Source organism: Diadema antillarum, unplaced genomic scaffold (assembly GCF_040938485.1).
Source record: "Diadema antillarum isolate AM-2024a unplaced genomic scaffold, OU_Dant_1.0 seq00000140_RagTag, whole genome shotgun sequence".
NCBI lineage: Eukaryota > Metazoa > Echinodermata > Echinoidea > Diadematoida > Diadematidae > Diadema > Diadema antillarum.
In genome coordinates, this window is record NW_027271217.1 from 598,740 (window position 1) to 624,939 (window position 26,200).

The 26,200-nt window shown below is 39.8% G+C and overlaps 1 protein-coding gene across 1 annotated transcript; it reads right to left on the reverse strand.

The window, feature by feature from the left end:
• Positions 1–350: 350 nt before the first annotated feature.
• LOC139727662 (solute carrier family 49 member A3-like) lies at positions 351–25,630 on the reverse strand. Its single transcript, XM_071638640.1, has 9 exons — positions 25,334–25,630; positions 16,503–16,661; positions 12,061–12,351; positions 10,098–10,238; positions 9,478–9,594; positions 7,338–7,490; positions 4,536–4,693; positions 1,893–2,092; positions 351–1,014 (listed from the first exon to the last, which is right to left on the reverse strand). Exons 1-9 carry the CDS (start codon positions 25,520–25,522, stop codon positions 830–832), a joined length of 1,593 nt encoding a protein of 530 aa, XP_071494741.1. The 5' UTR covers positions 25,523–25,630; the 3' UTR covers positions 351–829.
• Positions 25,631–26,200: the final 570 nt, after the last annotated feature.

Genomic DNA, 26,200 nt, shown 5'->3' on the forward strand with positions numbered 1-26,200 from the left:
CTTGCGATGCAATTCTAATTTCATGCCAGTTGGCAGGTCATGATGACTTTGCTATACATCCATCCCATCACATAAGTCTTTCCGGCCTTGATGGCCCTTCAGGTTCTGAGTGTTGTTTCACGTAAGCGTATGGAATCATCACAGCACTGTGGGTTTCACAAGGTTAAATAGATCACAATGACATGCATGCTGAAGTGAAGTCATTGCAGGTTTCCAACATATCTCAACAACAGGAGGGGGAGTGGGAGGGGAGGGGGAAGGGGAGGGGGAGAGCAGGGGAAGGAGAGAGGTGGGAGGGGAAGGAGTATAGCGGAAGAAGGAATCTTGTTCAGAAATTTGACTACCTCAACAGAATTTGACTACCTCAAGTCACGTGGGGTGCCCTTCCCTATGCTCTTAGAATGCAGGTATTCCTTACACACCAGTGGACCTCTACTCGGGACACAACATTCAAATGACGGGTATATTCTATGGCATGCTCACGTTCTACTCTAGCATTGCTGATGTCACCTTAACAGAACTTGTTTAGCGGGGAGGCTTAAAAGGCGCACCCTGATTGATGTAATGAACAAACACAGAATGCGGTCTTTATCTTCTTTTACAAAGAATGCTGTCGAAGCCTTCTTTCATGGAAGCTGTCCACTTGAACAGAGAGTCTCTGTACTCTTGAGAGACGTCACGCATAGTAATAATACATGAAACATGCAGGAAAGACACGTAAAGGAAGCTCCACAGTGTCCCCTACACCTCTGCCAGATCTCTCCAACCACGCTGCACGTCAGTTTACTGGCCTCCATCATCCCACCTGTCACCAAGGCGACGGCAGGCATCAGTAGATGACATTCCCCCCCTCGCCCACAGACCTGCGGCTGAAGTTCAGGATGTGGTCGGCCGCGTTGCAGTGCTCGGCACGGATCCGCTTGTACTTCGTGTGGAATCCAAGGATGTAGATGATCGCGGCGACAGCTGCGTATCCCCCGTAAAAGAGCATCGTTACTGTGAGAGGGGCAAAACAACAACAACAAAAAATGTTTGTCAAATCCATCCATGTCTAGCATCACATCTCCAAATCATCCTTTCATCATTGTACCATCAACTTCACAACGCATTGCAGGGAGCAACTTTCCTGGCTGCTATGAATTTTGGTATGACTTCTATACAAAATGGCATTTGTGCAGCACACTACATTCACAACTAAAATTGCTATTCAATTTTGAGAAGGAATATCATTCTCTGCACTAGAAGAGGTCATAAATTTTCCTCACTTCATGTAAAATACTGTTGCATTTGCTTACAAAAATTGATATTGAAACTATATTGCTGAACATCTAAGATCATGTTGTGCATACAAAATTGATCAAGAATTTTTACCTGATGTAAAAGCATATCGAAACTTCCCTACATGCAGAAAAAATTGAGGGCCTGAGTTTTACTTTTTCACATCTCTCTGAAAGTGAAATTTGACCTGTACTGATTACTTGTTTGCTAAGCAGAGTAACAGTAGGTGATTTCTAAATCAAGGTTAGGATTACGCTTCAGAAGACTGTATACCAACACTGCTTTTTTCATCTTTTTTCATTTTTTTTTTTGGTAGTTAGGGGTGAATTCAATATAACTGAAATCTAGTATGCAAGCTGCATCTTCATACGAATATAAACTTTTTAACAAAGTTGAGAGTGTGTAGGCCTTTCCATGCTGCTCTGGTGGCAGTAAAACTATGACACCAGCACAAAACTTGAGAAGTACGCTGACAGAAGCTAACTGAAAGAAACAACAGAAAGTACACACAACATCAAAGCTAATAACAATTCCTGTAAATCTACCACCAAACATCATTGACTGACTCATTATCGCTTTAAGTCTGTTTGTTTTTTTTTTTTTCTTCAGCTCACATGACATGTCATTTGAAATGCCACTGCTGCTGTTGAACCCAATCTCCTCGTGCTCATCCCCCCACCAGAAGAGGTGGGAGGATGCGTTCCCGGGTATCGTGGCCGAGGTGACTTGACAGGTGCTGCTGGCTTGCTGAGTTGGAGAGAGTGGATTGGCTAGCCACTGGGCCGCTAGCATGAGTAGGATCCCTTGTATTTGCCTGCAGATGAAGAGGAGGAGGAGTAGTAGGGGACAATATTATAAAGCCCAGCATAAACAGCTCAGGTATATCCCATTTTCTTCAACACTTTTGCAACAGTGACAAGCCAAAATGCCTCAGCTACTGTGACAAAAGCCTTGTCAACAACCGGCCAACTGTGACTGCTTTATCAGTGATTGCTTTCCAAACACTGAAACTTGCAGCGGATGCATATATGTTCCTGATGTAGGACCAATTATAAAATTGGACCTTCAAGAATGTAGCCAATTAAAAGCGCTGAAATGAGTCACGGTGAGCCCATGATTTCCTTACCAACATGCACGGCCATGCAAAAAGTGTGCAATGAAAAAGCAGAATAGCATGGCGTTTTATCCTATGGGACATTTATACAGAGAAAGCATAACTGCTCAGTCACTGACGTCACAATGTCTACACTAGGAATGCGCACTCAATCAGTTGTTATAAGCGTGTCACGCGCAGCTACTATCATATGTGTTCTCAATCCTGTCTGTAAACAACTCCTAATTTGGGCCACCTGCCTGCCTTTTTTTATGCACCTTGTACGTACATACTGTGATGTGTGCTGGCTGGATTTCCAAGTGCGTAAATGTTTGGAACGAACCTCTTCAGACATCTTGACATTTGAGCAAGTTCTACATGTAGCTGACTGGCATTGACCCATAAAGGTAAAAAAATACACTCGGCTTCACCTCATGCATGTTTCACAATTGTAAAATACCCTCAAGTGTGCTGGTCTGCACAACCATACTGCACTTCTAGCACGTGGCAGGAAGGGTTGACAACTTTGCTTCTTTTTTTCTTTCCTGAGGAAATTCAGTATTTTGTTAATCATCCAACTTTTAAGGAGAGTGGGTATAACTTTACAGAATTTAGAATTAATAACTCTGCATCAGATTAACTCAAAGTTATCATCAATGATTAACCCTATTCTAACTGGGGGGGGGGGGGGGGGGGGGGGGTCAATTTGACCCCCCTCGACATTTCTCGCCGCGATTCCGCAATGCGCAAAGATTTTGCCGCATCATTTCATGACTTTTTTCCTTGAAGTCTCCCACATATTTTGAGACCAAATTTGCCATGTCCGGGTACACCGTTCTGAAGTTACGTAATGTTTTGTGTATGCATGTCAACCCGAAAACAGCTCAAATTCATGATATCGTGTGCAAATCCAATGTAAATTGTGTTTTTTGGTTAAATTGATATAAATTAAGATTATTTCAACTTATAACCAATGAAATTAATCAATTATAATGTAGATAAGCTTGAAAAGTGCCTGCAACAAATTTTGGCCAAAAAACAATAGAAAACAAAAGTCAAAAAAACAATGAATACATAAGAAATTAACAAAACAATAAAAAACAAAAAAAAACTGATTTTGATTGTGCTATATTTTTACAAGAAAATTGTTCAATGTGTCTTGAGGAACTCTTACACAAAAATTTAGCAATTATTCAGTCTTTTTTATGGAGTTATAGGTGAAAATATGATTTCATGCATGAATTTGCATAATTAATTAACTAAAAATAGAAAATCAAAATTTTTCTTTTGTATGACCACATAATCTTGTAGTTGACATCCAGCTCTATCTTCAGGCAAAATTTTGCGGCGATCATGCAATCGGTGGCCGAGATCTGACCCCCCCACCAGTAAAAACTTGGTCTCAAATAGCCCGGTTAGAATAGGGTTAAGGAGCTTTCACATCAGACCTGCATAGAGTTGCATACCGTTATGCTGAAATACGCCGCACACCCATGAACAATTTTCTACAGAAGCAAGCAATTGCAAGAATGAGGAGACCATTTTGAATAACCCGTGGATCCAGCCTCAAGGGATTTTTCTTTGGAATTGGGTATGGTAACGTGCTATTGCTTATGCATTGACGTACAGTAGTATAGTGTTGTGTCAACTTGCATGTGAACTGCCTATTTTTGCATCGAGTGCTCTATGCCAAAAGTATGTGCCAAAAAAAAAATCAAACATGTTTAATTTTTTTTTATGTACCCCATGTAATCATTATATCGCTCAATGTATTGTTATGCACGCCAGCATTGGCACAGCATGGGATAGCGTAAGCTCGGCAAACTGTAAAACGAGGAATGTTCAAGTGAATTTTGATTTTGCGAATTTCGCAAGTTATGAATTTCGCAAGTCGTGAATTTCGCAAGAGCCAAGATTTGTGAAATTGAAATGTACGCGAAAGTTCTTGTCTACACTGTATGCATTGAATGCTAGAGGCAATTCGCGAAAATTTCATGCTGCAATAAAGGCCGTCAGTTCCAATTCGCGAAAATTTCATGCCGCGAAAATATCGTGTTTTGTAGTTGTTGGCACACAACGCTACACAACTCTATACAAGCCCAGTGTGAAAGCCCCTTAAGAATGATAAATACAAAAGAAAAAAGAAAATTAGGAAGAGCCTTACCCAGACATGATCAGGAATCCAGCACTTGTCCCTTCTGACACTGGGTACGTGGCTTCGACGCCCAGCTCTAGCGAGACAGGGAACTGGGCAAAGCCGAAGAAACCAACAGCAGCGCAGGTGCCAACAATGGCGGCGGGCATATGAGGATACCTAGACAGCTGCGCAAAGAGAAACGGGCTCTTGAATCTAACAATCTTTTGCATCAATGTCTTTTTGTTTGTTTTTTCCACTATCATGTATTTTCTCTACTAACTTGCAAACATAGGGAAACCTCTACTGGGCATCAAACCCACATTAGTCACTTTTGTTTTTGATGTTTCAGCATTGGATCGTTTTATGAAAGTTGCTGTTTGCTTGCAAAAAGGAAAAAAAAACACCATGATGAGCTTCAAACATACCCTACTTACAGACATTTTTATGAATGAAAACAATAGACAAATGAATGTTTTTGAATTAACCACTGTGACCTTTGGTACTGTCCTTTATAAATGAAGATACTTTTTGTTTTTGTTATATGTAGACAGCTTTTATGATGAATTGATAATTTAATCAGATTTCTGTTTTCTTTTTCAGTATTAGAGTATCTTACCAATACAGTGGACTCCCATTATCACAAAGTCCTTGGGACAACAGTTTTCTTTCGGTACATACAAATAAACAATAAAATACATAAAGTGGATAGTGCTGTGGCCTGAAATTTGTACTTCATTGTAACTGGAATTTCATTATAACTGTATTCGTTATAATGGGAGTGCACTGTAACTACTTAACCAGTAATACATTAATGAACAGTAACAAATTTAAGAAACATACTTTGTATGTTTCATGCCTAAATTGCAAGGGGCCAGACTTGACTACCATTCACATTATTTTCTGGTTCCTATCATCTTACCTTGCTTTCCTACATTAGTGAATGTAACTTCAAACATGAACAACTAGAAATGTCGCTACAGCGACTGGTTATACCCCCGCCAAACAACATTTCATAAGCTTTGGTCAAAACAACATTTCATAAGCTTTGGTCAAAAAACTGAGGAAGTAGTTAAATCCGCAAGATCTTTCCTTGATCTTCTGCCATTAATATGCCGTTACCATGGCAACGTACTTTCGGGTACTGTCAAAAAATGCGTCTTGCACATCTACAACCAAAGGCACACATCTGTACCAAGTTTCATGGAAATTGGGCAAAAACTGAGGAAGTAGTTTGCAACACAAAATTTTCCATCATTTTGGCTCATAATATGTGAGCTGTTACCATGGCAACATACTTTTTGTCACCGCCCGACCGACCGCCCGACCGCCCGACCGACCGCCCGACCGCCCGACCGACCGCCCGACCGCCCGACCGCCCGACCGTCCGCTGATTCCTATATACCCCCTTCAAACTTCGTTTGGCGGGGGTATAATGATTACTACTGCATTGGATACTATCTGTAGATTCATTCATACATACAAAAAGTACTTTCATTCATTCATTCATTCATTCATTCATTCATTCATATCGTTATATAGTATTTGTACATTTTAAAGGGTGTGTACAGTTCTGGTCGAGGTGACGATTTAGCTTTTAACATTTTGTGAGATATTCAGAAACCACTCTACAAGATGTAAAAGGGTATGCAATTCTAAAGGGGTATCAAAAGTTTATTTGATGAAAATCGGTTTTGAAGTGGCTGAGAATTCCAAAAACAAAGTGAAACAAAGAGATCCTAATAAAGTTGTGGCATGTCGCTTTTTATTATTATCACTTTTTTTGATATCTCGGCTATTTGGAAACCAATTTTTATGAAATAAACATTGGATCCTTCTTAAAATCACATTCTCTTTCGTATTTCATAAGAGGTTTCTCATTATCTCACTTAGGAATGTAAAAAACATGAATCCCCACCTCAACCATTACTGTACACAGCCTTTAAGCATCTCCGTTTAAGGACATCTTCAAATTTCATTCGACAGATTTTGTGTGCTGTTATCATTTTCATACTGGACAGTGTGCTTTTCACTTATTTTTTTTCATCACTCTTTCATTATCATTTGGTGTAGATTTCTAGCATGTGTTGTAATGTTGAGCATTCATTTGCAATATTACATGTACATGTATCATTTCATATTTGTTTTTGTTTTTTTTCACCATGTGAGAATGAGCTATTTTGGACAAATGCATTACCAACACTACAAGGAGGATGTTTCCTGCTCAGTGTCACATGTCACATGACCAAAGGGAAAGCAATTGCATTTGTTTTTCTTTTTTGTTTTGATAGCTTTTTTTGCAATTCTTGAGAAAAAAAAATGCACATACCCACCACAGCATATTTTCATTGGAGTATAGGTACAAATTAGCATAACACATATTACAGTGAAGCAATAAAACTGTTTAAGATGTCAAGTGCATGATATATTACAAATCTGCCAAGAAACTATGCCAACAGAAAAAAAGAAAATTAATTTCTGAAAGAAATATATATAGTGCTCTCTATCTCACCTTCTCATCTTTAACAGTGAAATAAGGAAAAAAGAGTTCATATTGCAATACTTTCAATATCACACATCACATTGGGGGGAAAAAAGACATATAATAATAAGTACTCATATATCAAGGGCTAATTTGTATGGATTATGTTTTCTATTTTTCTTTGTGTCTGGCACACGTCAGTAAAAAGGTAATTATGGCAAGCCATGTAAACAACACTCCTTCCTGTCATGAGACTGAGCAACAACATATCCTTTTTAATTTTTTTTTACTTCTTTTTTTTTTCTTTTCTTTTTTTTTTTCGTAGAAAGGAATTGAGCAAAGGAACTTACTATGGACAGTGCAACAGCACACACAGCAGACAGCGCAAAGGCCACCTTGGCCACTAGGCCAAACTTCTTCGTCCTGTCCACGTAGAGTCCGGACAAAAACGCCCCAACGATGCCGCTGCCAATCATTACGGCCCCGCAGATGCCAGAAAAGTTCTGCATGGGTAGGGTGGGGAGGGGAGGGGGAGATGAAAAAGGGAGAGAGGTTGCTCACTGTATTCCTGAATAAACAAACCCACATTGTAGATCTTGCAAAAAGCATAGAGCAGGGAAAGAAAGCATAGCACTGAAGTTCTCTTTGTACATCCTGTGTAGCCAAATGACTGTCTTACTTGCTGAAAGTAATCACCCTTTCTTGGCAGACCCCTTGATTTGTATCATGGATTGTCCAGGATGAAACAAAAATGTGTCAAATCTATGCTAAAGCGGCTGACTTACAATGTATGAATCAGACAGACATTACTCCTGAAGAAATAACTCACAGTACACTGCCTCCCCAAACTCGCTTCTATTCTAATACAGTGAAACAGACATAGACAAACTCGCTGAGACGAAAAAGATAAAAACTAAGATCTACCAATGATTCACAAAGAATTTAGATTTTCCTCTCAGAATAGTGATATCAGCAGCTAAATTGCTTTTTCCAAAGAGGAGAAATTCTCAAAAGCTGCAAGCAGTAAGGCCTACTGTGGCAATTACTGGGATGGGAAGAAATCCATCAACATATTCTACCATCTAAAATAGGGTGCGTTTATCTAAAACTTTTCTGAGGCAGAATCACCATCCTAAACGTGTTTGAGCCATTTTCCGGGGTTAGATAAACGCAACCATGTTTTCAAACGCGTTTTAGACTGAACGCCATTCAAAGGGCGTTTTGAAACGCGTTTCAGACCACGATCGGCATTCTGTGAGTAGATAAACCCAATGTCGTTTTTGAAACACGTTTATATCTCAAGGTCAACTCCCAGTTGTTTTCGGTTGTGTTTTCTACCCATTATTTGTGTGTGAATGATGAGAAATGTATGGTTGTATGCAGTAAACCTTTACTTCCTGGGTCGAATGGCGCGATTGAATGAGGATTAGATAAACGCTGCATCCCGAGAATCGCATTTCAAACCACATTCGCAAACACCGTTCCAAACGCGTTTTGAAACGTGATTCTCTCTCTCTCTAGTTAGATAAATGCAGCCATAGTCGCAGCAAATTACATGCACATACAAACAAAACGTAAAGATAGGTATTTTGTCAAAAGACATCATACCATGTATCTCCAGCATCTTTCTCGCTATAAAACGTGAATACCATTCCTCAAGTCAAGCATTTTGTTCCACACTCTGTATGCTCATGTCAGTATCATTCACAGATGTAGTCTGCTGCATGCATTCACAAGTTCGTTTTTTCTTTTTCTTTTTCGCCTGACTTGCCTCTTAAATCGCACCAGAATGCAAGGCTTACCTGTACATGTACTTCAACATGAATTATTGCCGGACACTTTTTTTTTTCCTGAAGAGAGCACTGGAAGTCTATCCTAAAAATATTAATTACTGGGCTCACACCTGTAAATAAAATGGAATATCTCTGACCGCATCACAAAATCATACCAAAGATACTAGAATAAATTAAGAAAAAATTGATTAAAAATCATACATGCAGTATGGCAAAAAACTGAATAGCTGTAGATCATGAGTATGAATTCCTCTACAAACTGCATTTTGGTTGCAGGATGAAAGCTTTTCTCACGGAATTTGAAGAGACTATATTTTGATTGGGTGCATGTACAGAAAATATGTGATTTTTTGAGTAAAAAGAACTTGCAGTCTGGCTTAGCAGACCCTTGGACAGAGTTTGAGCTGAAGAACACTCCCTTGGAAATTTGATGGATGAAAAGGTATACCTCATTTTTTCAGGTTACCAAAGATGAAAACCTCATTTCTACCAGCTATTTTACAGAAATTTTGAATCTTGAATTTTAACACACGTCTCTATGGGGAAATATTTACCTATGTAAACCCTTCACCTCAAGAAGGAGACTAAGGATATGCCATAACATGGCAGTTGATTTTAACTTTAAAATCATCTTAAATCCAATGTGAAACATCCCCCTAAAGGATTGAAAAAAAAAGAGGGGTAGAGGAGAACTCACATCGCTGTAGCCTTGCGGACAGAGCACTTCTTCCATGATGGAGGTGATGGCGTTGAAGACAGCGAGTCCAGCTCCGAACACGAGGCACAAGACCCAGAAGGCTCTGATGGTAATGAGCTGGTCCACGCAATACCAGACATCACACACAAAAAAAAAAATAATAATGATAATACATGAATAACAAGACTGACATTTTTGACCCCTCATGTACCCTTGCACAATCCTGTAACCTGCTAAACTGTTTTATAGGTATGACAGCCACAGACCTCTTTCATGTTGTATTCAGATCTCGTGCCTACAGTGTATTTCTGCACTGAAGATTCTTGGTGACAATATTTAAGCTTGTCCGAAGGGCTTGCCAAACCTACACACTAGCATTTCACTGGATTTAGAAGCTCCTAAAATCATACATATCATATGCAATCCTCCGTAAGGATGCGTAGGCATCACTACACATGAATAATTTCTCCACGGTTACCATAAGCAAATATTTTTAGGTTTTGTTTTGTTTATGGTTGTTGTTTTTTTCACTTTTGTTTAATCTATTTGTGGTTCATAAAAATGCATCTGACTGTTAATCACAAAGCGCAAAAGCGATATCACAGCACATAGACACGAACCTTCTTCAGGCCGGCAATGAAGGACTCGTGGTGGGAGGCTGCACTGGCACTAGGCGGTCTAGGTGGGGCGTTCTTGCAGTAGCACATGACCGCAACAGCGAGTACCCCGCTCACCACACCGGGTATCATATACAGGAGCAGCTGTGTAGGGAATAAAGTGGAAGAAAAAGAGCACAGATAAAGTCTCACTCACTCACTCTTTGCCTATCAATCTTCTTTTACTTCTTTTTTTTTAACCATTGTCTCAAGAATGATCTTAAATTGTTGCTAAAGCTTGGGGGGGGGGGGTTTCTATTAACAATCATTCCATACATCTTGAGCAGAATTTGATCGGATTTATTACTCCATAATGATCATGAATGATAATACATAAATGCAATACATTACCAGAAATTGAGAAACACACATAAACAATACTTATTTGATTCTGAACTGCAAGAAAAAACAGAAAATGCAATGACTTTTCATGCAAGGAAACCTAAAAAAATAAATAAAATAATAAAAATCAGGTACAAATGTTATTCTCAACTCTTTATCTATGTAGAAAAATCAGAAAAAAAAACAAAAACAAAACCATAACATCAAGAAAAATCAGAAGGAAAATCAGCCATACTACACCGAAATACAATAGATATTGCATTTTGCGCTTTAAGTGAGAAATATGATACACTGTGACCCTGCATCACAAAAACAACAAACAATTGCCAGTCATGGCACATTCTGAAAGCTCTATTAAAGCTTAAAATGATGTATAACTCAATTCAAATGTACTTTCCTAACCTATCGAAATATCAGAAAGAAAGCACATACTCTGGAAAAGTGTGAACTGAGAAAAGAGGATCTGCAGTACAGGGTCTATTCAAGCGCTTAATCTTTAGCAAACTGTGATAGCTGTGTGATGAATGGGACAAAAAAATATGATATAAACAACTGGAGCAACAACAATGAAGGAAAATCAGATGAAGCTAAGAATTTAGCATGGTCTATCACTACATTCTGTCCATGATTAATGCCAACTTTTTAAGCAGTAGCATTATCTTTACAAAAGTTATTAGAGCTGAAAGTGAAGAAAGGATTTTTCAAGAAATGAAAAGGGACCTCTAAGACATACCTAATCACAACACACTACAAAAAAAAAGGGCTGTAGAAAAACACACTTTCTCATTACAATAGGAGATTTAGGCTTCTACCAACCTTTATTGACTTGCTGAAACAAACAATTTAGCTTTCGTCCACTCTTGTGGACTTCTTCAGGCCAAGTGATTGTACCGTTTCTCTGACACTGCCTGCTTGTCTCTTGATCACTGGACCGAAGATTGGCGATGAGCTGTGTCAGTCACTTGACCTGAGGAAGTCCACAGGAGTGGACAAAAGCTAGCCAGCAAGTCAATAAAGGTTGGTAGAAGCCTAAATCTATTGTATGATTTCCCCAACTAATGAAAGCTTTCTGCATCACACTTTCTCATTCAATTTATGACCCCAACTTAGAGATAATGTAAAAGAAGAATAGCTCCTTCAGAAAATAAGAAAAACTCAAGATACACTTGGTGGACCCATTTCACCTCTTTTGAGTCCTCATGTAAAATCAAGGGGTGCGACTTTTTGTTGGATTTGTGATGCATGGTCACACATGACGAGTATAAACCCTATCCCCTTGAGGTTCTGAAATGTTAATAAGACTTACACAGAATCAAACATGTTTCAACACAACAGCCTTGGTCCAATAGGTGAATCTAGTGTTAAGGAAAGTATGCCATTTCAACATTGCATTTTGGAAGTTCTAAGTTTTAATTTTTAGCAAGAAATGGGCAGCTTTAATATCATACATCAGAAAAATAAAATAGAAAGGGACTGATTATAATCCAATGTATCCATGTGTTCGTATCCATATCTGTATGTGTATACATTTCTTATACGATGTGGTATGTATATCTCTGAGGGATGTTTGTACACAAGTACGTACCAGAAACTCTACACCATCGGCATCTGTGACCAGCATGGAAGAGAGGAGCATACCAAGAAGGATTCCCAAGGGGTTGGAGGTGGACCCCAGGGTGTTCGCAGTGGCCCGCTGGCTCTCCGGGAACCATGTGGCCGCCACCTTGGTGGGCGTGAATAGGAAGCACGGCTGGGCCAGGGAGGCCACGCCCTGGCCCACCAGCACCACCACGTACCGGTAGTCCTGGCAGAACTTAAATACTGCTAGGTAGCGTATCACCAGGCCCAGCATGTTGCAGCAGGCTCCGAGAATGATCTGCCAAATGGAATGGATACAAAGAACAACTGGTACTTAATGGGGTCGTACAGTTTTGATTGAGACCTAATTTAAGGTTTTTAACATTTTGGGGGGAGATAATGAGAAACCTCCTATGAAAGCATAACTGTCCATACAAAATATCTTGAAGTTCTACAGACTTATAAAAGACAAGAGACCCGCGGGTCTAGCGCTCACCTGAGTATCGCAAGTTCACCTTTCACGCAGTCACTAATCTTATTCACAGCTCTACCAAAATTTGACCAGGCATTCTCAAGTAGAAGATGAAAATGTACAATAAGGGCCCAATTTTTTTAAGATTCCTTAATTTGGGGGGATTGGGGCCCCCGGGGCCCTCTGGGTGGGGCATGGTGCCCATTTTGATAAATTGAGATCCTGACCCCCTAGGGATGCTACCTGCCAAGTTTGACAAAAATCCATCATGAGGTTTTCAGGAGGAAGATGAAAATGTACAATTCAGGCCCCCATTTGGACCCTTCCAACCACCCCCCCCCCCCCCTACCCAAGAGGGGCACCCCTGGATCTCCTATGAACAAACTTGAAACTACAGTCATTAATGCACTCACTCATAGTATTATCTCAGCTCTATAACTTCTGATTCTAGAGAAGATTTATAAAGATTCCTTCATTTGGGGGGTTTGGGCCCCCTGGGGGCCCCCTGGGTGGGGCATGGTGCCCATTTTAACAAATTGAGATCCTAACCCCCTAGGGATGCTACCTGCCAAGTTTGGTGAAAATGGGTCATGGGGTTCTCAAGAAGAAGATAAAAATGTACAATTTAGGCCCCATAAGGACCCCTCCTCACCCCCTCCCCTGGGTCCCAAGGGGGGCACCCCTGATTCTGCCATGAACAAACTTGAAACTACAGTCATCAATGTACTAACTCATAGTATTAACTTAGCTCTATCACTTCTGGTTCTAGAGAAGAAGATTTTTGCGGATTCCTTAATTTGGGGGGTTTGGGCCCCCTGGGGGCCCCCTGGGTGGGGCATGGTGCCCATTTTAACAAATTGAGTTCCTAACCCCCTAGGGATGCTACCTGCCAAGTTTGGTGAAAATGGGTCATGGGGTTCTCAAGAAGAAGATGAAAATGTACAATTTAGGCCCCATTAGAACCCTTCCCCACCCCCCTCCCCTGGGTCCCAAGGGGGGCACCCCTGATTCTGCCATGAACAAACTTGAAACTACAGTCATCAATGTACTAACTCATAGTATTAACTTAGCTCTATCACTTCTGGTTCTAGAGAAGAAGATTTTTGCGGATTCCTTAATTTTGGGGGGTTTGGGCCCCCTGGGGGCCCCCTGGGTGGGGCATGGTGCCCATTTTAACAAATTGAGTTCCTAACCCCCTAGGGATGCTACCTGCCAAGTTTGGTGAAAATGGGTCATGGGGTTCTCAAGAAGAAGATGAAAATGTACAATTTAGGCCCCATTAGAACCCTTCCCCACCCCCCTCCCCTGGGTCCCAAGGGGGGCACCCCTGATTCTGCCATGAACAAACTTGAAACTACAGTCATCAATGTACTAACTCATAGTATTAACTTAGCTCTATCACTTCTGGTTCTAGAGAAGAAGATTTTTGCGGATTCCTTAATTTTGGGGGGTTTGGGCCCCCTGGGGGCCCCCTGGATGGGGCATGGTGCCCATTTTAACAAATTGAGTTCCTAACCCCCTAGGGATGCTACCTGCCAAGTTTGGTGAAAATGGGTCATGGGGTTCTCAAGAAGAAGATGAAAATGTACAATTTAGGCCCCATTAGAACCCTTCCCCACCCCCCTCCCCTGGGTCCCAAGGGGGGCACCCCTGATTCTGCCATGAACAAACTTGAAACTACAGTCATCAATGTACTAACTCATAGTATTAACTTAGCTCTATCACTTCTGGTTCTAGAGAAGAAGATTTTTGCGGATTCCTTAATTTTGGGGGGTTTGGGCCCCCTGGGGGCCCCCTGGGTGGGGCATGGTGCCCATTTTAACAAATTGAGTTCCTAACCCCCTAGGGATGCTACCTGCCAAGTTTGGTGAAAATGGGTCATGGGGTTCTCAAGAAGAAGATGAAAATGTACAATTTAGGCCCCATTAGAACCCTTCCCCACCCCCCTCCCCTGGGTCCCAAGGGGGGCACCCCTGATTCTGCCATGAACAAACTTGAAACTACAGTCATCAATGTACTAACTCATAGTATTAACTTAGCTCTATCACTTCTGGTTCTAGAGAAGAAGATTTTTGCGGATTCCTTAATTTTGGGGGGTTTGGGCCCCCTGGGGGCCCCCTGGGTGGGGCATGGTGCCCATTTTAACAAATTGAGTTCCTAACCCCCTAGGGATGCTACCTGCCAAGTTTGGTGAAAATGGGTCATGGGGTTCTCAAGAAGAAGATGAAAATGTACAATTTAGGCCCCATTAGAACCCTTCCCCACCCCCCCTCCCCTGGGTCCCAAGGGGGGCACCCCTGCTTCTGCCATGAACAAACTTGAAACTACAGTCATCAATGTACTAACTCATATTATTAACTTAGCTCTATCACTTCTGGTTCTAGAGAAGAAGATTTTTACAGATTCCTTAATTTTGGGGGGTTTGGGCCCCCCTGGGGGCCCCCTGGGTGGGGCATGGTGCCCATTTTAACAAATTGAGTTCCTAACCCCCTAGGGATGCTACCTGCCAAGTTTGATGAAAATCGGTCTTGGGGTTTTCAAGAAGAAGATGAAAATGTAAAAAGTTTACGCACGACGGACGACGGACGACGGACGACGGACGACGGACGACGGACGACGGACGACGCACGACGCACGACGCACGACGGACGCCGGACGAAGGGCGATCGCAATAGCTCACTTGAGCCTTTGGCTCAGGTGAGCTAAAAAGTCAATTTTCCACTTCCCGCTGACCTTTCAAGCACTGTATGGTGCACTCGCTCAGGGGCAGCATAACCAACAAGTTTGAAAAAGAGACATTCTTTCGGGTACAAATGTAGGTACATGTAGCACAGGTATCTGCACATGTCCTTGGGTGTAATTGTGTAATTGTACCCAGGGCCGGCGCAGCCGTGGGGGCCGCGGGGGCTCGGGCCCCCACACTTTTTGTGCACCATACAAAGGAATATATACACGTTTGTAAGGTGTCATCACTTTGGGCCCCCACACTTTTTTCAACCCGGAAAAAAAAAAAGTGGCACTAAAATAGAAATAGATAGAGATCTTGAAGTATGGCGGCGGTAAGGTTATGTGTTTTCTCTGAAGACCTTTTTTTTAATAACATCTGAAAATGGGGGGGGGAGAGAATGAGCTGAGGACCTTTTTTTATTTTTTATTTTTTTTTGCTTGTCAGCTGAAGAAACCCAGAGGTGGACAGGGAGAGATGAGCTGAGGACGTCGTTTCTTTTTTTTTTTCTTTTCTTTTTTTGCTTATCAGCTGAAGAAACCCGGAAGTGGACTGGGAGAGATGAGTTGAGAACCTTTTTTTTATCATTTTTTGCTTGTAAGCTGAAGAAACCTGGAAGTGGGCCCCCACACTTTTGAAAACACTGCGCCGGCCCTGGTACCACCATAGGTGGCACAGGTACCAAGCTGTTCCTTTCTTTCATCTTCATCACCATTGGCAAGAACTTTGGGTGCAGTTGACAAATCAGCAAATACAGAGCTTGACAAGTTAGAGGCTTAAAGGGAGGGAATAGTTTTGGTTGAGATGGGGATTCAGGTATTATAACTTCTTTTTTTGAAAGAAATCTTTTACAAAATACGGCAGAGCTTATAATTTTTGAGGAGTTCAAAGTTTATTTGATGAAAGATATCCAGAACAAAGCAATTCTAATAAAAGGTGGGACCTACAGTTGTACTTTAAGAGAATCACTTTGTTTTACTTTGTGTTTTTGATGTCTCAGCCATTTCAAAACCAATTTCCATGAAATAAACTTTGAATTTCCCTTTGAATCGTATACTCTTTATTCATTTCATTGAGTGAATTCTTTGTATCTTGCAAATGGTTAAAATCCAAATCCTCACCTCAACCTACACTACACAACACCATTCCTTTCAAAGGACAGATCATTTTGGCAGGGGAACCCACTGAAAATTATAGTTTCTCTAACCAGAATCTTACAGTGATATGCTGCACCAAACAGCCGCTCACTTACCACGGGCGCCAGACCCCAGGTGTCCAGGATGCCGACTGCTACGAACCCAAACGGGATGGTGGTGACCATATACACTGTGGACAGCCAGTTAATGTTCGCATCAGTGGTGTTCATGTACGTCGCTGCGTAGTTGGCGATGGGTGCAAAGCTTATCCATGCCTGCAAAAGTCAACGTAGTGCGACACTCATTAGGATTGCCAGTGCATATGTAGACCAGTGGAGTCAAGTCACCGCGAGGAAGAGAAGGTGGCACAATTGAGTAGAATTGCAACTGATTGACAAATTGCCCTGCAATGTACAATCGAATTCGAATCTTGCTCAAGTATCCCTACACCTATTTGTCATGGCTACTACTAAAACACTGATCAATTCAGTGCTTATTTACGTTGATGTATTATAAAGGCAATTATTCAATTAGTAGCAATGAAAAACACCCTCAACGGAAGAGTTTCATGAATTTGAATAATTGAGTAGAATATTATGACAAAAAAGTGCTGATTTTTGCCAGCTGTGCCACGAGTTGACATAATGCCATGACAACAGAGAATGCTTGTGTCCATTCTGCCAAGTTCTTTACAGTTTGATTGTCAATAAGACTGAGTGAGATCCTGTATATACTGTATTAGTACACAGGGTCTGATGACCCACCACTGGCACTAATTCTGTAAAGATGATATCTTTCATGGCATGAAATTGTCACGAAGTGGAGCCAACTGCCTTTCTTGCGGCATGAAATTTTCACCACTTATCCTGGCATTCAACGCACATTGTAGTGCAGACAAGAACTTTTGCGTGTGTTTTAATTTTGCGAATCTCGGTTCTAGCAAAATTTGTGAAATTGAAATGCACACAAACATTACTTGTTTTACAGTATTGTGCAGGCTTTTTTTTCAAAGAAAGACATGCTACAATTCATCTACTGTAACTGTAACATACATTGTATGTGGTCATGCACCACAAAGCCAACAAAAAGGGACCAGGCAGTAATTTTCAGTTGAGAACAGATTGTGAAAGAGCAGATTTTAAAGGGACTGTACAGTACTGGTTGAGGTAGGGATTCATGTTTTGAACATTCCTAAGTGAGATAATGAAAAGCCTCTTATGAAATACGAAAGAGCATGTAATTTTAAGAAGGATTCAACGTTTATTTGATGAAAATTGGTTTTCAAATGGCTGAGATATCCAAAAAAGTGCTAATAATAAAAGGCGACATGCCCCAACTTTATTAGTATCTCTTTGTTTCACCTTGTTTTTGGATATCTCAGCCATTTCAAAACCGATTTTCATCGAATCAACTTTTGATACCCCTTAGAACTGCATGTTCTTTGACATCTCATAGAGTGGTTTCTGAATATCTCACAAAACGTTAAAAGCTAAATCTTCACCTTGACCAGAACTGTACACACCATTTAAGCTTTAAAATAATATATTTTATAACTCAATTCAAATGGACTTTCCTTTAAACTTATCTTATAAAGGAAAAGAAAATACATACTCTGGAAAAAGTTTACTGAGGGAAGAGGCTCTAATTTCTAATATTAGGTTATATTCAAGCACTTTAATACTCTGACCAAGCTGTGCTAGCTGTGCAATTAATGACACGAAAACAGGATGTGAAACTACACACAGCATAAACAATTAAGGGATTACCATATTAAGCTGAAATTGATCATGCTCTATTGACACATTAAATCAATTTCTCATACCAACTTTCAAAGCAGTGATACCATTCTTTAAAAAGTTATTAGAGTTTAAAGTGAAGAGTGTGTAAAGCATTTCTAAGGAATGAAAAGGGGACTCTACGATACATCTGAACACACTATTCTCAAACAAACAAAAAAAAAGTGTTCTAGAAAAACTGCTAAAAACACAATTTCCTATTTGTTTTAGGATCCCACACTTTACCACAATGTTTTGCTCTTTCAGAATATGTAAAAATTCAAGATTGATTAGGTTACCCATCTTGATCTACCATCACTACTCTTTGTTCATCAGCATGCCCGTGCTTCTGTGCCTCCAGTGCCCTGGTTATGACCCACCATATCCCTCTTCTCTCTCCCCTCCCCCCCCCCCCCCCCTTGTCCACCTCGGACTTACTACCTTCTTCACTACTATATCTTTCTATCCTCTCATCAATCTTTCCTTACAAGAGAGCTGCCATGTGTTTGTTAATGTGCGTCCGTATGTGTGCATGTATGTGTGTATTACTCTGTCTGTATTTTTTTTTTTTTTTTTTGCTACTGCTTCTTAGGGAAATTTTTGTTGTTTTGCAATTATATTTTTTTCTCTATGAGGGGACTGCATTTTACAAGCTCTGCTTTCTAGCAGTCCCCTCCATTTCCAGCAATATTGTTTATGCATTTACCACAGTGACGTAACAGTTACATGTATTTGTATCTCTGTTGATAATTTACCTGTATCTTTTTTACAATGTTATTCTGTTTATCGCATTGTGGTACTGATTTCCTGACGTCTGTGTATATGAGCATTTCTTTGTCTTTCTTTGTATTTCTAATTATTTGTTGGAAGTGAAATAAATCAACTTGAACAACTTGAACTTGATTATCATCTATTTTGAGTCCTGACATAAAATCAGTGAATGTGACTTTTTGTTGGTTTTGTGATGCATGGTCACATATTGTATATTCCCTGTGCAGTATACTCAGCCAAGACTATTTGCAACAGACAAAAAGAGCATCATGAACAGCTTAGGCATTCATATGACACCAAACTGTAATCTGTATGTGTAAGTCATATTGCAGATTTACATGTACACGTACACACAAAATATGTATTCCACAGTGTATTAAATGAATATTCAAGCTCACATTGTATAACAAACATAGGAAATGCTCAGTACAGGTAAACAAAGCACTAAAAATAGAATCACTATTGCACATGTACAGGAAGATTATCACGGCATGGATGCTCCAAGAAACTGAAAAACAATAGCAGAAGGTCAGAGTCTAAGTCTGCCATCACTACACTGTACAAGTACATGTACAGTATACTGTACTGTATGATGTATTCTTTCATTGGACATTGAGTTAAACCAGCACAATGCATGGTGGCATGTTTCTTTGAGTGGTGATAAACCCTCTTCAGCATCACCATTTCAGCAAGTGAAGATTCCCTACATAATGGCCTATTGTTCCCTGGTCAAAAGGTACAGCAACATTACTTTCATTTTGGCAACTACAGGGATGGTATAGTTTCAGTTGAGATGGGATTTCAGCCATTTTCAGGTTTCCAACTTTGTGTGTGTGTGTGTGTGAGAGATAGTAAGAAACCTCCTATGAAATATGAAAGAGCCTACATTGTATCATTCTAAGAGAAATTAAAAGTTTATAAATGATGAAAATTGATTGTGAAATGGCAGAGATATACCTTATACAAACAAATTGACACTAATAAAATGTGGGACCCACCTTTTATTAGGATCACTTTGTTTTACTTTGTTTTTGGATATCTCGGCCATTCCAAACTCGATTTTCATCAAAGAAACTATGAATTCCTATTCTAATGGTAAGCTTTTTAACATTTCATAAAGTGGTTTTCAGTACTAATCTCACAAACAGTTTAAGAGCTGAATTCTCATTTCAACCAATAAAGTAGCTCATAGTCATAACATGTTTATTTTTGTCTATTCTAAGTAAGTTCTGTTTTTTTTTTCTTGAAAGCCTAATATCAAGACTTTACCAAGAGACTTGTGTGTCAAAGAAGTAATTCTGACATACTCTTGTTGACCTTTGACCTCTTTCAAATTACGTTGTATATGAAAACAATAAAAATTTGGTATAAAGCATAAAACAATAAAAAAAAAAACAAATGGGCAGTTTTGGGCACTTAAGGGAGTAATAAGATAGGCAGGTTTGGGCGGTTCAGTTACTAATAGGTTAATAGCATTGTGCATTAACAGTTTGTCTATGGTAATTACAGGGTTAAAAAGACACAAATGTTGTCAGATTTCACTCGATCAACTCTTGAAAATCCCATTCACAGTTTGGGCACTGTGGAAGAAGTGTTTAATGCTGTTTGACATGCAATGATACAATTCAACAAAATGTGCCCTGTACACATCCTCACACACTTGTATGGTATGTCCATAAGTACATTGTACAGTATGTGTATAGACATATTATATATTGTACACTGCATGTGAGAGAGAGATGCTAGTAGTGTGTGTTTAGGCCTATACTGTAAAAGTGGAAATTTTCGCGGTGTTGAAATTTTCGCGCATTTCGCGCAACGAGAAGCTAGCGCGAAAATAAAAGCACGCAAATATTTTTGCGTGCCATATGTCCCAGTACTTGATGTCTTGATTCTGCGGAATCAAAAACATGCGAAAGTCTTCTGACACGGCAAAGTGTGAAAAATTAGTCGCGCGAAAATATCCACTTTTACAGTAATGTAAAAGTGTGTGTGTTGCTGTGGGTCTCAGCATAATTCTTATGTACAATTGTGTACATCACATATATCACTGAAAAAATTTTGAACAATGCAAAAACAAAATGGACATGTGTGGGTGTGTGAGTACTTACATTGTATAGTACTAACTACATTTTGTAGTTTATCTCCACGCCCCTTACTGTTATCTTCTTTTGTATCACAGTTGTTGTAGCAAAATGCATAGTAGATTCATCAACATCACTCTTCAAACAGGAAAATGCAAACACATTGCTCAGATAATGAGTTAATATGCACATATTGTACAGTATGTTATGAGCATGGGTGCAAGGGACATTTTACGTACTGTGTTGACCTGTACACACTTGCAAACATGCTTTATCAATCATACTCTAACTCAAAAAAAGCCTGTGTATGACCTTAAAGGTATTAGCCCACATTTGCAAACCTGCAGCAATTGGTCTCATAGTTAGCATGGAGTTTGGATATGATTGCAGTAACACCTGTGCAAAATTTCGTTCCAATTAGTCCATTACTTTCATAAAAATAAATGAAAATGCACCGTATGCATGCGTATAAAAACGCTCGCTAGCTCCGGTCCACGCACGTACTACAATACATGCATGCGATACATGTGTAAGTTAATGTACGTAGCTAGCCCGCGCTCGTAATTCGATTTTGGGTCGGGTTGACCCGGTTTGAAAATTGATTTTAAAACGATGATTTTCTCTCTTTTATCGAATGGTATAGACAAAGAGCAGCAGGTGAGGTATGTTACTGTTATAACTTGTACTTGAAGTCATATTGGACCTGTTTTATGCAGTTTTGATTTTTGTGGGTTTGCAAATGTGGGCTAGTACCTTTAACACAGTGTGTCTATCAATCATCACAGCACTTGTGGCTCTTTAACATTAACTGCATGCACAATAGTGCCATTTGATTTGATTTGATATGATTTGATTTGATTTGATTTGATTTGATTTGATTTATTGTTCCACATCTCAAAACACAAATAACATGATACGATCAATTTGACATAAGACTGGACATAGCGTCATACTTACAAAGAATACAAGAGAAGACAATTTTACAAACATGACATGTGGGGACCTACTAAAAAGCAAACCTTGTAATGTATAGGTCCCTGTATAGATGAAAGTGTTGGTCTTCTTAAACAACCTGGTAACGAAAACTATGAAAGGAAGGAAAGGGACGTATAAAAGAAAAGAGAGCAAAAAGAGCAAGAAAAAGAAATAAAATATACAAGAGCATAGCGAAATACTAAGTAGCCACCTGTATTACGCTTACAAGATTCCTTGTCACCCGAGCAACATAGTTATACATAACTGTAAGAATGCGCCAAAATGCACATGATACATAATGATTCATTAATTCAGGAATAGCCTTGACATAAATGACTCAGCACAAAGAACGAAAAGCAAACCTGGAATACCTAATAAATGACGAATCTGATAAAGAAGAGGGAGTTCGAATAAAATTGCATGTTGTATGATTAGACATACAAAGCCTGCACAAGGGATTTTTTTAGTTTACCTTTAAAACAATTCAGTGACAACGATTCAGTGATGTTAGAGTCAAGGCTATTCCAGAATGTCGGACTTTCTGTATCGGAGTATTATTGTTTTAAGAGCAAATGTACTTCTTACGGGAGAAAAGTGAAATGAATTTTCCTGTCTGGTAGGGTAGGAATGTACATAACTTTATTTTTTACAAACATGAGAGTGAAAGCATAAAGGTAATTCGTCTTCGGTTAACTGGTACATAAATATCCCAAGGGAGTAAGAATATGTGTCAAAAATCTTTAAGAAGTTATCACTTTTGAAAAGTGGGCTTGCCGGCGCTAAATAATTTGTACAATTGATAATCCTTATAGCTCGCTTTTGTATTTGAACTGAAGATAGACTCCAGGCGTATTTTGGAACAACTCCCCCAGGCCAGTATGCTATAATGAAGATACAGAAGTAACAAAGTGGAATATATGGTACAGAGTACGTAATATAATATATGGAGAAAACATGCTTAAAAGCTTCTGTAGTAGTAACTTACTTAATGATTTGTTTCTTCCTGCCAAGATAATTTACAATCAATTGAAAGGCCAAGAAATTTAACTGAATTTGTCTGTTGTAAGTTTACCCCTTTGATTGAAATAGAGCCAGGTAAACAAGTAATTGTATTACTAAACACCATAAAATTAGTTTTGTTAAGATTTAGGGATAATTTGTTACTTTGAATCCAATCATTATAACATGATTCAAATCAAAATTCAGCATATCAAGTAACTCAGTAGGATTTTTGTGTGTCAAAAAAAGACTTGAATCGTCCGCAAACAAGAGGAAAGAAAGGAGTGTGGACGACCTGGGCAAATCATTTATGTACACAATAAAAAGAAGTGGTCCCAAAAGGGTGCCTTGTGGAACACCACATGTTATATTTGCTGTGCTTAAATCAGAATCATTAATGTGTACAAATTGTGATCGATTTGTAAGGTACATTTGTAATCTCTGAACCACTCCATTAATGAGCGTTACATTTTTATGTCATCTGCTCTGGGCTACTACAACCTACAGTAGATCAAACAGACCAACAAGTTAATCTTTTATCACAACATGATATATGTCTACCGGAAATTCAATGACACTTTTATGATCAGATTTTCATTGAAAATTAATAACAGAAACATTTCAGCTATAAATTCCTGGGCTTTCATTCACTCATGCCTCTTTCTACACAGTGTATGATAATTTGAACTATTGTGTGAAACATATTGCACAGCTCTACCATTGCATATAATGAAATCACAATTGTACAAGTGTTGTTTACAATGATAGTGCTACAATTTTGTAAATTTTCATGTACAGTACTGCATATACATGAAAATATGATGTTCATTCATTGTCATTCAAATCATCCTTTACCTGAAACGACATAGACTGTGTATTTTGTTGCCAGTGACAAACTCACAGCACTGTAACTCTTCCTCTTTGGATTTTTTCATAGGTCACACTATTCAGACCACAAACACACACCCGTGGTACATGGCTGGAAGTGCAGTGATCTACTGCGTGCGTGCGCTCCTTGGTAGCAGCACGGTCGACAGCGTGACCTTTAAAAGAGCATTCCCGATCGCGTGAACTCCCGATTATCAGATGCATATAATCTTCATTTTTGGTAAGTTGTGAAATGTGTATGTCAATATCGATAACATAGCTACATTATGTAGTGTCATTAATGAAGATTACATTTAATAAGTTTGAGGTGACAAAAAATGATGTCAAGTATCAAAACTCAAAGTGATCGTAAAGCGATCGCTGAGCTCTCTTTCTGTTGTGGGCCGTTCCGGTTCAGCCCTGTCGCTATTTATACAGCGACTGGGCTGTGTATAGTAGGACAGTAACAAGGGAATGTGTACTATCTGTCAAAAACTGAAATTTGGTGGAATTCTCTTTATATTTCCCTATATCATTCTATGCATGTGACATTATCAAAACTGCAGTAGTCTTCTCATCCAGCAGTGACTAACACAGAAACTTTAAAAATTCATAACTTTTGAATGCATCAAGTAATTTTTCTCAAACTCTCACTGATGCACTGATGACGGCAGTGATGTGTTCAATGAACCGAAGCATGATCGTATGCGTCTCTTCTCGTTCCCAAGGGCCTTCTTCAGTAATGTTAGTACAGCTGTGTACAAGTGCAATCTGTATGTCTACATCTATGTACTAGTATAACAATCATGGTCAGCCCTATAACAGAAACACCGTTGCGGAACGCTGTAACTAGTACATGTTGGCTGGGGTCTCTGATGCGTGTTGCGGTAGGTCAGCCCATCTATTCACGGAGACGGAGGATGACCATGTCACATGTAAATCTTTACCAACGTTACTTCTTAGATAAAAAGCCCAACGAGAAGAGACAGATACCATCAGTCTTACGGCATTATCATGAAATAGTCCACCACTCCATTCACCGCCATTCATTTCGTCATAGCCGGTGACTCCTTTCAACCTCCATACCATAGTTTGCACATAGTGAAGATGCACACGCAGAACAAGAGGGGACCAATATCACGATTTGGCCTGTCTAACTACAGATATTGCTGCTGCGTTCACTCAATTCATGATGTATCTGTGTAAATATGGTGAACTTGTTCTTGAAGGTTTGAAGTTCGGAGAGACGTGGGGCGTGGGTCTTTTGCTTTGTCCTCTCTAGTGTCTTGTGTGTGTGACTTTTTGTTTTGGCACAGCAAGCTAACGACAAGTAACGTTACTAGACAACACTGCCACAATAACAACAGAGAGGAAGATATAATTCTAACAAGATTTTACACAGGTACAGCTACCATGCATTATTATACTACATCGTACTAACAGTAAGTAGTGAGGTCTATCTAAACAAATATTTACCAACGCTGAAGATATGTTCACCAGAGCCAATACGGCTATGACGAGCCATCGCCGCTTGTAAACGGTACGTTCTCCCGTCGTGCCATCCCGGGAGAGCGCTGGCGGAGTGTGAGAACGCGCACCAGGTAGAGAGGCGTGCCTGTACTCATCGTCACTACTTTGATTATAAATCTGTCTGTAGTGTGGCATTGTGTTCCGTTGATCCAATCGGCGATAGAATGTTTGAACCAGATTACAAAAGATGATTGCTTGTCATGACACGTGTTGTACTAATTAAGTCACAAACGAGTGGACAGTCCTCAGTTTTCTGGTCCAGCAGCACGGCGGCGCACAGAACGAGGTGTAAATATCAACGATCTTTGGTTGATGCATGCAAGCGCAAGCATGGATGCATGTATGCATGTATGATGCAAACAAACATACACGTACCGGATGCGTACTATCCGACGAGTCATATGATGCTTGTTGTACGTTGCGGGTTCCATGCACCAAGCTGTCAATGATCTCAACGTGTAAAATTTTGCAATGGCGCCATCTCGAGTTGGGTTGAAGATAAACAATGCGATCGAGCCAACAACACAGAACTCTACATAAAGTTCTGTGGCCAACAAGCACCACCCAAGGTTGCCATAGTTTAGGCGTGATGGTTATGCTTTTTGGCATAATTTTTGCCGCTTCAGCATAGGTATTGCAACATTATGCTAGGCATAATAAGGTTCATTAAAAAAAAAAGAAAATGTGAGTACTGTTTGCTTTCTTTTTTGCTTGGCACCACATTTGGTTGATAATTATGGTTTAATATAATTTTGTGGCAATTTAGCATAATAATTTTAGGCCGCCTCAAGCAAAATCCCATTAACACGCTGG